This window comes from Symphalangus syndactylus, chromosome 13 (genome assembly GCF_028878055.3).
Source record: "Symphalangus syndactylus isolate Jambi chromosome 13, NHGRI_mSymSyn1-v2.1_pri, whole genome shotgun sequence".
In the NCBI taxonomy this organism is placed as follows: Eukaryota; Metazoa; Chordata; class Mammalia; order Primates; family Hylobatidae; genus Symphalangus; species Symphalangus syndactylus.
The window spans coordinates 30,737,867-30,750,438 of NC_072435.2; the positions used below are offsets into that span (position 1 = coordinate 30,737,867).

Genomic DNA, 12,572 nt, shown 5'->3' on the forward strand with positions numbered 1-12,572 from the left:
GATGCTGTCTTTGACTTCCCTGCCTATTGATCCAATAAAGGCTTAGGAACCCCACCAAGTGCTAAGGCCAGGAGGTGAGTCAGCTGTGGCCTGCCCTGGGGGCTGGGGGCCTTGGGGAGAAGACGGGCATGTTGATTTGGACATTCGTTCAGCAAACATCTACGAAGCACCTGCTGTAGAATGCACTGGACGTTGCCAATCCGCACAACAGGGATAGTGAAGCAAGAGAGGCCCTTTTCCTCACGTACCTTCCCTTGTAGGAACAGGAAGGTAGCAGTAATAATAAGCAAACAAGGTGATTTTAGGTCATGATACTGGAAATGCTTTTGGCTGTAACAGAAGAGTTGGTGTTGATTTAAACAATCATAGAGTTTGGCTGTCCCAGTGGGGGCTCAGCCTTGAAATCAGGGACCCCTGGCAGGGGCAGGGTCAGAACCAGGGAGAGGCGAGAATAATCTCGAACCAAAATCCAGACCGGCAGGGGTTGGCGGGGGGCAGGGAAGAGAAAACAGCCCCCCTCCCTGCCTCCCTTTTTAAGAGTGAGGAAAACTTTAACAGCTCCCAGCAGATGCCCGTATGTCTCATTGAGCCTGTGTTCGCTTCTAAACTGATCCCTGTTAGTGAGAAGAGAAATGACCACAGTTAATCTAGACCACTCAAGATGCAGCTCCATGGCCAGGTGCAGTGGCTCTCGCCAGTAATCCCAGCACTTTGGGAGGCCAAGGCGGGCGGATCATGAGGTCAAGAGATCAAGACCATCGTGGCCAACGTGGTGAAACCCCATTTCTCCTAAAAATACAAAAATTAGCTGGGTGTGGTGCCACGTGACTGTAATCCCAGCGACTTGGGAGGCTGAGGTAGGAAAATCGTTTGAACCTGGGAGGCAGAGATTGCAGTGAACTGAGTTTGCGTCACTGCATTTCGGCCTGGTAGAGCAAGACTCCATTAGAAAGAAAGAAAGAAAGGTAGGCTCCACGGTGGCTCACATCTGTAATCCCAGCACTTTGGGAGGTCAAGGTAGGTGGATCATTTGAAGTCAGGAGTTTGAGACCAGCCTGGCCAAGATCGCGCCACTGCACTCCAGCCTGGGCGACAGAGTTGTCAGTGGCTCACACATCAGTGGGAGGTGGTCAAGGAAAGGACAGATCAAGGCCGGCAGGGCAGGTTTGAGCCTGAGCAGCTGTGGTTGATGCCATTAGCTCAGATGGGGAATTGACTGCAGAGGATTGATTGCATCAGGGTGTGATCGTGTCTATGATAGGGTGAGCTGTGTTCTGAGGAGCTGGGAAAGTAGACGGCAGTGTCAGAAGCTTTCACAGAGGGCCCACCTATCAGCTAAGGCTTAAAGATTGGCTGGGAGTGGGGCAGAGATGGACACTGAGTTTGAAGCAGTTGGAACACTGCAGTTAAGGGAAAGGGTTCAGGCGTCAGATGAACCTCAATTCCATCCTGGCTCCTCTTACCTCCTTGTAAACTAGGGCGAATCACTTTCCCTGTGGGAGCCTCAGTTTTCTCAATCTGTAAAATGGGATGGAAATTGCCCCTCCTCAACCCCTGCAACCTATCAGTTAAATAAAATGTAAATTATGGCCAGGCGTGGTGGCTTACGCCTGTAATCCCACCACTTTGGAAGTCCAAGGTGGGCGGATCACTTGAGGTCAGGAACTCGAGACCAGCATGGCCAATATGGTGAAACCCCATCTCTACTAAAAATATAAAATACAAAAATTAGCCAGGTGTGGTGGTGCATGACTGTAATCCCAGCTACTTGGGTGGCTAAGGCACAAGAATTGCTTGAATCCGGAGGCGGAGGTTGCAGTGAGCAGAGATCGCGCCACTGCACTCCAGCCTGGGCAACAGAGCGAGACTCCATGTCAAAATAAATAAATAAATAGAAATAAAATGTAAATTAAGCACTTGGGAGGGTGCACAATAAGAACTGAATGGCTACTAGTTAACAAGCTCTCATGTGATTGCTAATATTGTTTGGATCCCATCCTAAATAAATCCAATGAACTCTGGAAATGGAAAAAAATTCCCTGGTTGAAAAGGCTCGGCCGGGCGTGGTGGCTCACGCTTGTAATCCCAGCACTTTGGGAGGCCGAGGCGGGAGGATCACAAGGTCAGGAGATCGAGACCACGGTGAAACCCCGTCTCTACTAAAAATACAAAAAATTAGCCGGGCGTGGTGGCGGGCGCCTGTAGTCCCAGCTACTCGGAGAGGCTGAGGCAGGAGAATGGCGTGAACCCGGGAGGCGGAGCTTGCAGTGAGCCGAGATCGCGCCACTGCACTCTAGCCTGGGCGACAGAGCAAGACTCCGTCTCAAAAAAAAAAAAAAAAAAAAAAAAAGAAAAGGCTGAGGGGTATATTATCTGTTGCTGCATGACAAATTACCCTGAAATGGAACAGCTTAAACAGAAGCTTTTACATAGTGTTGTTTTGACAGACACGGAACCAAAACTGCTTGTGGTAATCCAGGCTCACCCCATCTGCTCTGTGGTCAGGACACAGTGGCAGCCACAAGTAGGTGGTGCAGGCAAGTCTATTCATGTACGAAGAGAGTTGGGGGAGGGCTTCTTATGCCTTGCTCGGCTCAGCCAACCCCCTAGATAATAGCAGTTTCTCAAACTGTGGTCCCGGGATTATCTGCATCCTAATTTTACTTTTTTTTTTTTTTTTGAGATGAGACAGGGTCTCACTCTGTCATCCAGGTTGGAGTGCAGTGGCACAATCATAGCTCACTGCAGCCTCAAACTCCTGGGGTCAAACAATCCTCCCACCTCAGCCTCCCAAGGAGTAATTTAAAAATTTTTAATTTTGTAGAGATAGGGTCTTGCTTTTTTGCCTAGGTTGGTCCTTAACTCCTAGGCTCAAGCGGTCCTCCCGCCTCTGTCTCCCAGAGTGTTGGGATTACGGGCATGAGCCACCAGGTCTGGCTGCATCCTAATTATATAGGGTTCTGTTTTTTAAAAATGCAGATTCCTGTGACCCACCACAGACTCAGAATTGGAACCATTGTGGGTATGGCCTTGGAACCTGTTTTATTTAAAGAAGATTTTTAGGATAGTTTTAGATTTGTAGAAAAATTGCAATGACAGCAAAAAAGTTCCCACATACCCGTTTCCCCTGTGATTAACATCTTATATTAGAATGGTACATTTATTACCATGAATGAACCAATATGGCACAATATTATTAACTAAACTTCATAAGTTAGATTTCCTTAGTGTTTTTGTTTGTTTTGAGATAGAGTCTCACTCTGTCGCCCAGGCTGTAGCACAGTGGCACAATCTTGGCTCACCACAACCTCCACCTCCTGGGTTCAAGCAATTCTTCTGCTTCAGCCTCCCGAGTAACTGGGACTATAGGCGCCCACCACCAGGCCCAGCTAATGTTTGTATTTTTAGTAGAGACAGGGTTTCGCCATGTTAGCCAGGCTGGTCTGGAACTCCTGACCTCAGGTGATCCACCCGCCTCAGCCTCTCAAAGTGGTGGGATTACAGGCGTGAGCCACCGCACCTGGCCGATTGCCTTGGTTTTTTTAACTTAATGCTCTTCTGTTCCAGGATCCCACCCAAGGTAAGACATTACATTTAGCAATCATGTCTCCTTGGCTGTGACGGTTTCTCAGGCTTTCCTTGTTTTGATGACTTCACAGTGTTATTTGTTTGAGACGGAGTCTCCCTCTTGTTGCCCAGGCTAGAGTGCAGTGAGGCGATCTCCGCTCACTGCAACCTCCACCTCCCGGGTACAAGTGATCCTCCTGCCTCAGCCTCCCAAGTAGCTGTGATTACAGGCATGCACCACCACACCGGGCTAAGTTTTCTGTATTTTCAGTAGAGATGGGGTTTCCCCATGTTGGACAGGCTGGTCTCGAACTCCTGGCCTCAAGTGATCCTCCTGCCTTGGCCTCCCAAAGTACCGGGACTACAGGTGTGACACACTGCACCCACCAACAGTTTTGAGGAGTACTGGGCAAGTATTTTGGAGGACATGGCTCAACTGGAATTTGTCTAGTGTTTTTTTCATGACTAGATTGAAAGATCCCAGAAGTAAAGAGCCATTTTAATCACATGAGTTATCAATGTTGAGGTTAACCTCAATCATCTGGATGTCAATGCCCGGTTTCTCCACCGTAAATTTAGTCTTTTTCTCCCCTTTCTTGTACCCTCTTCTTTGAAAGGAAGTCACTATGCACAGTCCATACTTACAGAATGGGGAGGTATCCTTCACCTTCTTGAGAGCAGAGTATCTACACAGATTATTTGGAATTCTTCTGCACAAACTATTTGTCTATTTCCCAAGTAATATAGACAAGGGGACTGAGAGAACCAAAACGGGGGATCAAATTCCTGCTGTGTGACCCTCGAGTAATGGGGATCCCAAAGTGCTGGGATTACAGGCGTAAGCCACCGCGCCCGGCCCTCTTCAGCTATTTTTTATGAAACCAGAGTTAGAGAACCTCTTAAGTTTTTGTTTCCAGTCTCTCAACTACTTCAGCGGTCTCCCCAAAGCAGTTCCAGTACTGGCCGGCAGAGGGAGCAAGAAAAAGCAGAACGGTTTCCTTTTCCCACAAACGCCTTTCCAAGTGAAGAAGCAGGCGAGACCAGCCGCGGGGGCGGGACTAAGCTCTGCGCAGAACTGTCAAACCCGGGCGTGGGCCCCGAGCTGTCACGTGAGTGTCCGCGGTCAGCTGACTGTGCCGGAGTTCCGCAGAGAGGGCGAGGGAGGACCCCCCCGCCCCCAGCGCGAGCCGAGGGCTCCTGCTGATTGGTGGAGGAGGATCCAGCGGCAACACCGTGGGGCGGGGCCTCGGCGGTGGGTACGGCCATTGCCTTCCGCAGGGTCACGTGGGAGGTGAGGTACAGGGGAGAGTGGAGCGCCGTTCGCCGGTATGTGCGCATGCGTTGAGGTCTCGGGACGCCGATGGGGGGGTCACGAGTGACGGGCGGCGTGCGGCTGCTGGTGGGGGCGTGGCCGGCGGAGCGGGCGCCGCGTTACGAGGCCGCTGGTTGGCCAGCGCTAGTCACGTGGTTCCGGGCCCCAGGCGACGCGCGCCGGTGCGACGTCAACGCAGCCGGGAGAGTTTTACCCATCTGTGTTCCGCGGCCCGGCCGCGGCTGAGTCCTCCCAGGGCCAGGGTTGGGCGCTTTGCTGAGTCCCTTTGTGGCCGCCATGGACAATTCCGGGAAGGAAGCGGAGGCGATGGCGCTGTTGGCCGAGGCGGAGCGCAAAGTGAAGAACTCGCAGTCCTTCTTCTCTGGCCTCTTTGGGTAAGAACCGGGCTGAGGGATCGGCCGGGACCCTAGGCTGAGAGGACGAAGGAGTCACGCTCGGAGGTGGCGGGTTAGGGCACGCAGAGCTCGGGCCGAGGGGACGGAGAGGAACCTGCAATGAGGTGATATGGCCTGAGGCGGCAGAGGGGACGCAGGCTGAGGGCCAAGAGCCTGGGCCGGGGCAACACGGTTTGAGGAGAGACTGTCTGACATGGCGGAAGGGATTTGGGCTGAGGACACACGGACCGAGGCGACACTATCTTGAGGCGAGGAAGGGGTCCCAGGCCGAAGACAGGCCAGCGGGCGGGGGAGAACCTGGACCGAGGGAATACGTCCTGAAGCCTTGGAGGGGACCGGCCTGGGGGGACGGAGGGAGTCCGGGAGAGAAGCCAGGTCCGGAGGCTTTTCGGAGCTCTAGGGGAATCTGTTTGAAGGCTCTCAGGCGGCAGTGATGGGGTCTGGGGCTGAGGACGCCTGCGGGAGGGACTGACCTTTTCAGAAAAACCCCTGGGGCAGTGGATTTGCGTGGGCCCTGGGCGGTGAGGGTGAAGGCTGAAAGGGGCTGACACCAGGCGGAGGGGCTCAGGGCTAGATGATCCTAGGAGCAGTGAGCCGCGTCTGAAGTGTGGGGGGTGCATGGGGTGAGTACGGCCCTGGTTAGCAGTGACTAGTTTAAGGACAGCTGAGCGGAGGAACCCGGGATGATGGAATCAAGACTGGGGAGGTCTCAGCACTTTGGGAGGCCGAGGTGGGCAGATATCTGAGGCCGGGAGTTCCAGATCAGCCTGGACAACATTGTGAAACCCCGTCTCTACTAAAAATACAAAAATTAGCTGGGCCTGGTGGCGGGTGTCTGTAATCCCACCTACCCGGGAGGCTGGGGCAGGAGAATCACTTGAACCCAGGAGGCGGAGGTTGCAGTGAGCCGAGATCGAGCCACTGCACTACAGCCTGGGGGACAAAGCGAGACTCTGTCTCAAAAAAAAAAAAAAAGAAAGAAAGAAACCTGAGGAGGCCTGGGTTGAGGCTGGAGACTCCTGGGTGGGGGAATGCCTGGTGGTGGCTTGGCCAAGGAGATGGAGGGATAACAGGGAGAGACAAGGGGACTGAGAGAACCAAAACGGGGGATCAAATTCCTGCTGTGTGATCCTCGAGTAATGGGGATGACAGGGACATGCTGAGAAGAGGGATGGGAAAAGGCTTGGGAGACAGAACTAACGCATATAACATGGCATAAAACTCACGTTAGCTCCTAAAAGCTGACACGACCATCCTGTGATAATAGAAGTGTCAGGAGCCCAGGTTTGAAATGTGGCTCTGCCACTTACTTCATGACTTTGGGTAAATTGTTTAGTCTCCCTGTTAAAGGAGATCACAAATCAAACCTACCTCCCATTTGCTATGAGTGTTAGAATTGAGCCTGGCGTGGAGTTACATCTCTGAGAGTGTTAGCTGTTGTTAATGTGACTTCCCAGAAGGAAACAGGTTTGGAGCGTGCAGAGAGCTGATGGGGTTCAAGGTGGGCGCCCTAGCGGAGAGGTCTGGGAGGGGTCAGGAGAGGGACAGACTGAGAAACATGAATGTGCTAAGAGGAGCTGAAAGGGAACAGAAAAGGGATCCACGAAGACTTAGTAGGGTTGAGAGGAGCATGAGGCTCTGGGCAGAGGAAAGAGAAGGGAGTTTGGCAGGGGGCGGTGGTGTGGAGGGGGTGGGATCTGTGCTGATGGGAGGACCCGAAAGGGTCAAGGGGAGGCTGTGGAAACTGAGAGGAGGACTGGGAAAGGACTAGTGGGCTTGTAGAGAGAAAGGTGTGTGGTGGCCACTCAGAAACAGAGCCTGGGGACAATGGTGGGACCAGGAACATCTGCAGAAGGCTGGAGAAGGGTTTGGGAGGAGGGCCTGGGGATGGGAAGAGACTGTGGTAGGAGCCTGGCAGAGGCTGGTAAGACACGAAGGAGAGGGATCTTTCCAAGAGAGGAAGGAACAGGAAAAGGGCTTTGGGCCACGCCCCTTGTTTGAGGTTGGATAATGTTTAGCAAAAGAACTTGAAGAACATGATGGCGAATTGCCTGGTGTGGAGAAACATCCGGGGCTGATGGACTGTATTGATTAGGTGAAAAATGTTTTATTTTAGAGGCTGCGAGGAGAGAGAGGGCGTGTGTGTGTTTCTTTTTCTTCACAAGGGGAGAAGTTCAAGTGCTGTGTTTGGGGGTGGGGCCACGAGCTGGGTTTTTGGTGATAGTTTTCCTGGGTGGCTCTGGGTGTCCCTTTTGGCCCAGGGATTAGTGGGCTGTTGGACTGTGTGCTTGGGAGGGAGCAGCTAAGTCAGCCCCAAGGCACTTGCTACCTGGTTGGGAAGGCAGGATGAACAGCAAACACCAGTAAAGTGGAATTACCTACTGTAAGGAGGGGCTCGATTATGTCATTCCTGTGACTAAGCTCAGAGGAAGCAGCGTGAACCAGGGGGAGGCTCTTGGTGAGGAGTGAGCTGGGCCCCAAGGAACCCCAGGACTTGCTGAGGAGTGGGGCCGGGGAGGGTGCTCTAGGCAGCAGGGATGGTGCAACAGAGACCTACCGTGAGGGGAGGTTCTGCCTGGAAAGACAGGGAACTGAGATCCAGAGGGATCAGAAATGGCTTCCTGGGGGAGAGGCCCCAACCCTCGGGGGATGAACATGAGTTTTGGGGTGCTTTCTGGCAGGGAGCAGCACTCCAGGCAGGGATTATGATGGAGCATGCCTTAGGAAGATGGAACACAGGGAGTTCCATGTTAGGCCATAAAGGTGGAAGCAGCAGGTGAGGCCAGACAAGGAAGGCCTGGTGAGCAAGGGCTGGGCCTGGAGGAGGCACTGGAGAGCTCCAAGGAGGCTAAGGGAGGCCCATCCTGGCAAGCTCCTGTTTGCCTTCTAGAAAGGACTGCAGCAGCTGGTGTGGGGGAGAGTGACAGCAGGAGGCTGTTGCAGTGCCGGTAATACTAGCAGATGCTGGTTATTAAGTGCTCGCTCTGACTCGGACCCAGGCCTGGGCCAGGCTCAACCTGCTGATGGATGGTATGGATTTAGTCCTCACAAAATCCCCGTGGAGGCAGAGAAACTTGGGGGCTTAGAGAAGTGACTTATTTGCCCAGCCCCACAGTAAGTGGGAGAGGTGGCATTCAAACCAGTTCTGTGTGATTCCAGAGCCTTCTCATTTAGCCTCTTTGCTGTGCTACCACGGTAGTTTCTCCTCAAGGTTCATGACTATCTCTGGGCACTACATTTAGGAAGGATGTTGGCAAACTAGGTGTGTTGGAGAGCCACCACCCTCTTAACTGTCCTCCCATGGCTGTTTTCTCTAAAGATTTGAAAAAAAGAGCTGGTGTGTTCATCTCAGTTCCTTCCAGCTCCCAGAGGAGTTGACCTGGTGCTGTGGGAGTGTGAGTGAGGTGAGGGCAGAGGGCAGGGAGGATGGGAGGCTGGCCTGACCGGAGCTTGCGTGCCTGGGAGCTGGGAGCACAGCCAGAGGCCAGCTTGGGAGGACCTGCTTGATGGGTGGGAGTCACTCAGGCACCTCCTCCTCTCTGATCTGGGTTTGCTTGTGTTCAACATTTCATAACCCACCTTTATTCAAGGTCCTTGGTAGCTGCCGGGACTGGAGAAGGGAGTGTTGGGGCTCAGCTTGTCCTTGGTGCCTCTCCCTTCCCCTTTGGGAACCCCAGCAATGACAGTGTCCCACATTGAGGGGCCTCTGCCCCTGTCAAAGGGCAAGTCAGAGACCCCTCACCTGGGACGCAAGGCAGTGGGCGTCTGTGCTGTTGCCTGCCTTGGTGCTCAGACGCCGCCCTTGCTCTTCATTATTTCTGGGCTGCCAGACGCTAGGGGGCTTTGATGCACCAGCAGCCACTGAAGGCGACAGCACCAGCCAGTTAGGAGAAGCTCAAAGCGATTCCTATTCCTCCCCTTGGTGATGGGGGCGCAGCTCAAACTTCTGCTCTGGAAGCAAAAAGACGGAGACTTCTAACTACAGCACAGTGAGCCAGCAGCAGAAGGGGACAGCTGAGTCCAGGCACACTAGTTCCTCCTCCCTGCTGCGTGTCTCCTGGGGAATCCAGAGTGCCTGCTGTGCCCTTTGGGGATCGTGCAGGTTCTGAATGGCAGCTCTGTTCCCTGGGGCTTTTCCTCATCCCTGATGTCTCCCAGCCACCTCCCCTGCCCCCAAAACAGCCAAAATAAAAACTTGCTTCCTCTTGGATACAAACGTGTAGAGGGAGTTTCTTCATCTGTGAAATGAAAATCATGGTAACTGTTTCCTCGGGTGGTTTTAAGGATAAATGAGACGATGCGTGGGAAGTGGTGGGAGCACGGTGCCTGGCTCTGCAAATGTTTATTAAGGGCTCACTGTCATCTTTATTAGTAGGTATTGTCATTGGAAGTTGAGCTAGAAGTGCTGGAGAAATAGGTGGCAGAGGGTGTTCTGTATACAAACAGTGCATTCCTAAGATCAGATCTTGACGAATCAGTTCCTGTTTTAACTACCTGTAGGCAGTAACTGCGGGACCCTGGGAGGGCCAGCTTGTCTGTACAGGGCCTGCCCGGGGTCTTGGCTGAGACTGGTATGGCCATGAGCTTCCAGATTTCTCTCCAGACTGCCTTCCTCTGCAGAGCGTGCAGAAACCCCGGCGCCATTTCCAGTGGGCACCCTGGTGAATCACAGTGCCCTGCGAGCTGCCAAGATCCACAACTGAAAACTTGGCATCTCTTGCCCAGTCTCAGAGTGGAGTCTTTCCTGAGGGCACACAAGGTTTCTGGGGAATCCGAGAGTTCCTGGCTTTCCTGATGGATAGGACTTTGCTGCCTGGCCATACAAACATTTCCGTCTCCTTTTTGGGATGGGGCTACTGAGAGACAAGGGTCTTTGAGAACACCTTTAAAGAAAAAGGGAGCACATTCGCCCTTGGTCTGTGGTGAAATGTAATCCCGTTGGGGTGCAGGAGGGCATCCGTATAAGAAAATAAGAAACAGGGCACCTGCCAGGCCGTGTGCCGTGTGGCAGGTGAGGTCCTGGCTCTGAGCTTATCATCTCGAAGGGCCGTAGGCCTGTATGTATTTTGAGCATTGTGCGGTAAAGGGTGGGGCAGTGGGAGGCCAGGACTCTGGAAGCCAAAGGAGGAGCAGCACTTAGCTAATCTGGGGTGGAGATGAAGCCCATGCTGCGATTCTGAAGAAGGGAAGCGTGCCTGGAATCGGTCCTCTGCGGGGCCTGATGAGAGGGATGCTCTCGATTACTGAGCGCCCGCGGTGTGGCCAGCTCTCTGCTGGGCACGCCGTGGGGTGCTGCCTGCAAGATTGCTCATGCTTCAGCAGCCCTGCAAGGTATGGAGTCTTATCCCTAGTTACACATGAGAAAACGCAGGCTGGCACGCGATGAGCTGGCGCTGAGGCCAGGCCTGTCTGACTACTGTCAGCATTTATTTTATTTTATTTATTTTATTTTATTTTATTGTTATTTTATGTTATTTTATTATTTATTTTTACCACCACAAGCAACTCTCTAGAATTCCCATTCCTGGGTGGCAGGCACCCCTTTGAGCGTATTTCTCTTCCTTTGTATAACAGCAACCATTTGAGCACCTTTTCCATTCTGCACTCTGTGCCAAGTATTGAGTATGTGTCATTTCTAATCCTCACAAAGACCCCTCCCAGGCCAGATTCGTTGTCTCCATTTTATTTCATTTTTCATTTTTGAGAGACAGGGTCTTGTTCTGTTGCCCAGGCTGGAGGGCAGTGTTGTGATCGTAGCTCATTGCAGTCTCAACCTCCTGGGCTCAAGTGATCCTCTCACCTCAGCTTCCCAAGTAGCTGGGGCTGTAGGCATATGCCACCATGCCTGGCTAATTTTTAGTAGAGTTGGGGTCTCACTGTGTTGCCCAGGCTGGTCTCAAACTCTTGAGATCAAGCAACCCTCCTGCTTCGGCCTCCCAAAGCCCTGGGATTGTAGGTGTGAGCCACTGTGGCCAGCCACACTGCCATTTTATAGATAAAGGATGGAATCTCAGCACTTTGGGAGGCAGAGGCAGGAGGATTGCTTGAGCCCAGGAGTTCGAGACCAGCGTAGGCAACACAGGGAGACCCCATCTCTTATTTAAAAAAAAAAAAAAAAAAGCCTCGGGGATAACTAGCCCCAGGTCGAACACTTAGCAAAGTACCTGAAACGGACTTCAGCCCAGGTCTCGCCACCCTAAAGTCATTCTCTTTCTACCCCTTGTCTTTGCCCAAACAGGCATGTCACAAGAGGGTCTTGTGGCGATTTCAGAGCTGGGCAGTTAACCTGTGGCACTTTATTCTTTCACCGTTGTTAACCGGGGCCTGTGGAGAGATGGGAAAGCAGAGATGGGCTCGGGCCCCGCCCTGCAGGAACTCACACTCTGCTTGGTCAGGCAAGGCCCACTGCAGAGTGGCGGGAGGCAGCTGGTGGTTTCGCGCTTCCAGGTGATACTGGTGGCGGTGCCTTCAGGATGCTGAGCCTCTGGCAGCTCCCAGCTCCAGTGCAGTCAGTGGACTAGCAGGGCTGGTGGCCCCCGGCTCCCTGTGCCAGGGTGGACCCTGCACCACAGGCAGCCTTAACTTTTTCTGACGTTCCTTCTGCCTGTTGGCTTGTTACTGGCAGGCTCGGTAGGGGGCTGGCTTAATTCATCCTCCTTTGCCTAGAGGATGCTCCACGCAGCTCCAGCAGAGAGCAGCCTCTGCTCGTGAGATGAGGGAAGCCTCGGCAGTACAGGCTCCTTGGCTTCTTTAATCTAGAGGAGGAGTGGGGGCAGGCAGGGACCTTGTCCTCCCTCCTCATTTTCCCGAGGACCTTTGGGCATGGGGAAGGAAGCCTTCCTGATCACTGAGTGAGAGGCAAGGGCAGGACTGGATCCCCAGGGCCCCAGTCCTCTTTCCCAGCCCTGCTGCTTCCTGGCAGGGTAAGCTTGGACAAGCCCTCCGCCCTCTCTGAGCCCCAGCTTCCTCGCCTGTAAAGCAAGGGCAGCACCCAAAGGGCTCTCGTGAGGAGCTGTGGGCTCCTTCCAGGGGAGTGCCCGGGAGGCAGGGAGCGCCATGCGCCAGCCGTGATTAAGGCACATAGTCTCCAGAGCCATGCAGGAGGTGGGCTCACAGGGAAGACACAGGCATGTGATGGGCCCTAGGACACCTTCCCCACTGAGGGTGCTGATTAGAGACGTGGGGCAGTGGGCCTTAAGTCTGAGGAGGAAACTGTAGGCCTGTGGCTGTGGCTTCCACAGAGGCAAGAGAGACAGAGTGAGTCCAGGACCCAAAAT

General features: G+C 53.3%; 1 protein-coding gene across 4 annotated transcripts in view; it reads left to right on the forward strand.

The window, feature by feature from the left end:
- The first annotated feature begins 4,856 nt into the window (after positions 1–4,856).
- The window catches only part of NAPA (NSF attachment protein alpha), a 28,941-nt gene continuing 21,225 nt past the window's right edge, over positions 4,857–12,572 (forward strand). The window contains exon 1 of one of the 4 annotated variants that reach the window (XM_055236412.2): positions 4,857–5,274. In XM_055236412.2, the coding sequence (XP_055092387.1) occupies positions 5,177–5,274 (98 nt within the window). In that variant the 5' untranslated portion in view covers positions 4,857–5,176. The remainder of the gene's footprint in view (positions 5,275–12,572) is intronic. The other 3 variants (XM_063615932.1, XM_055236411.2, XM_055236413.2) reach the window with 3 other exon arrangements.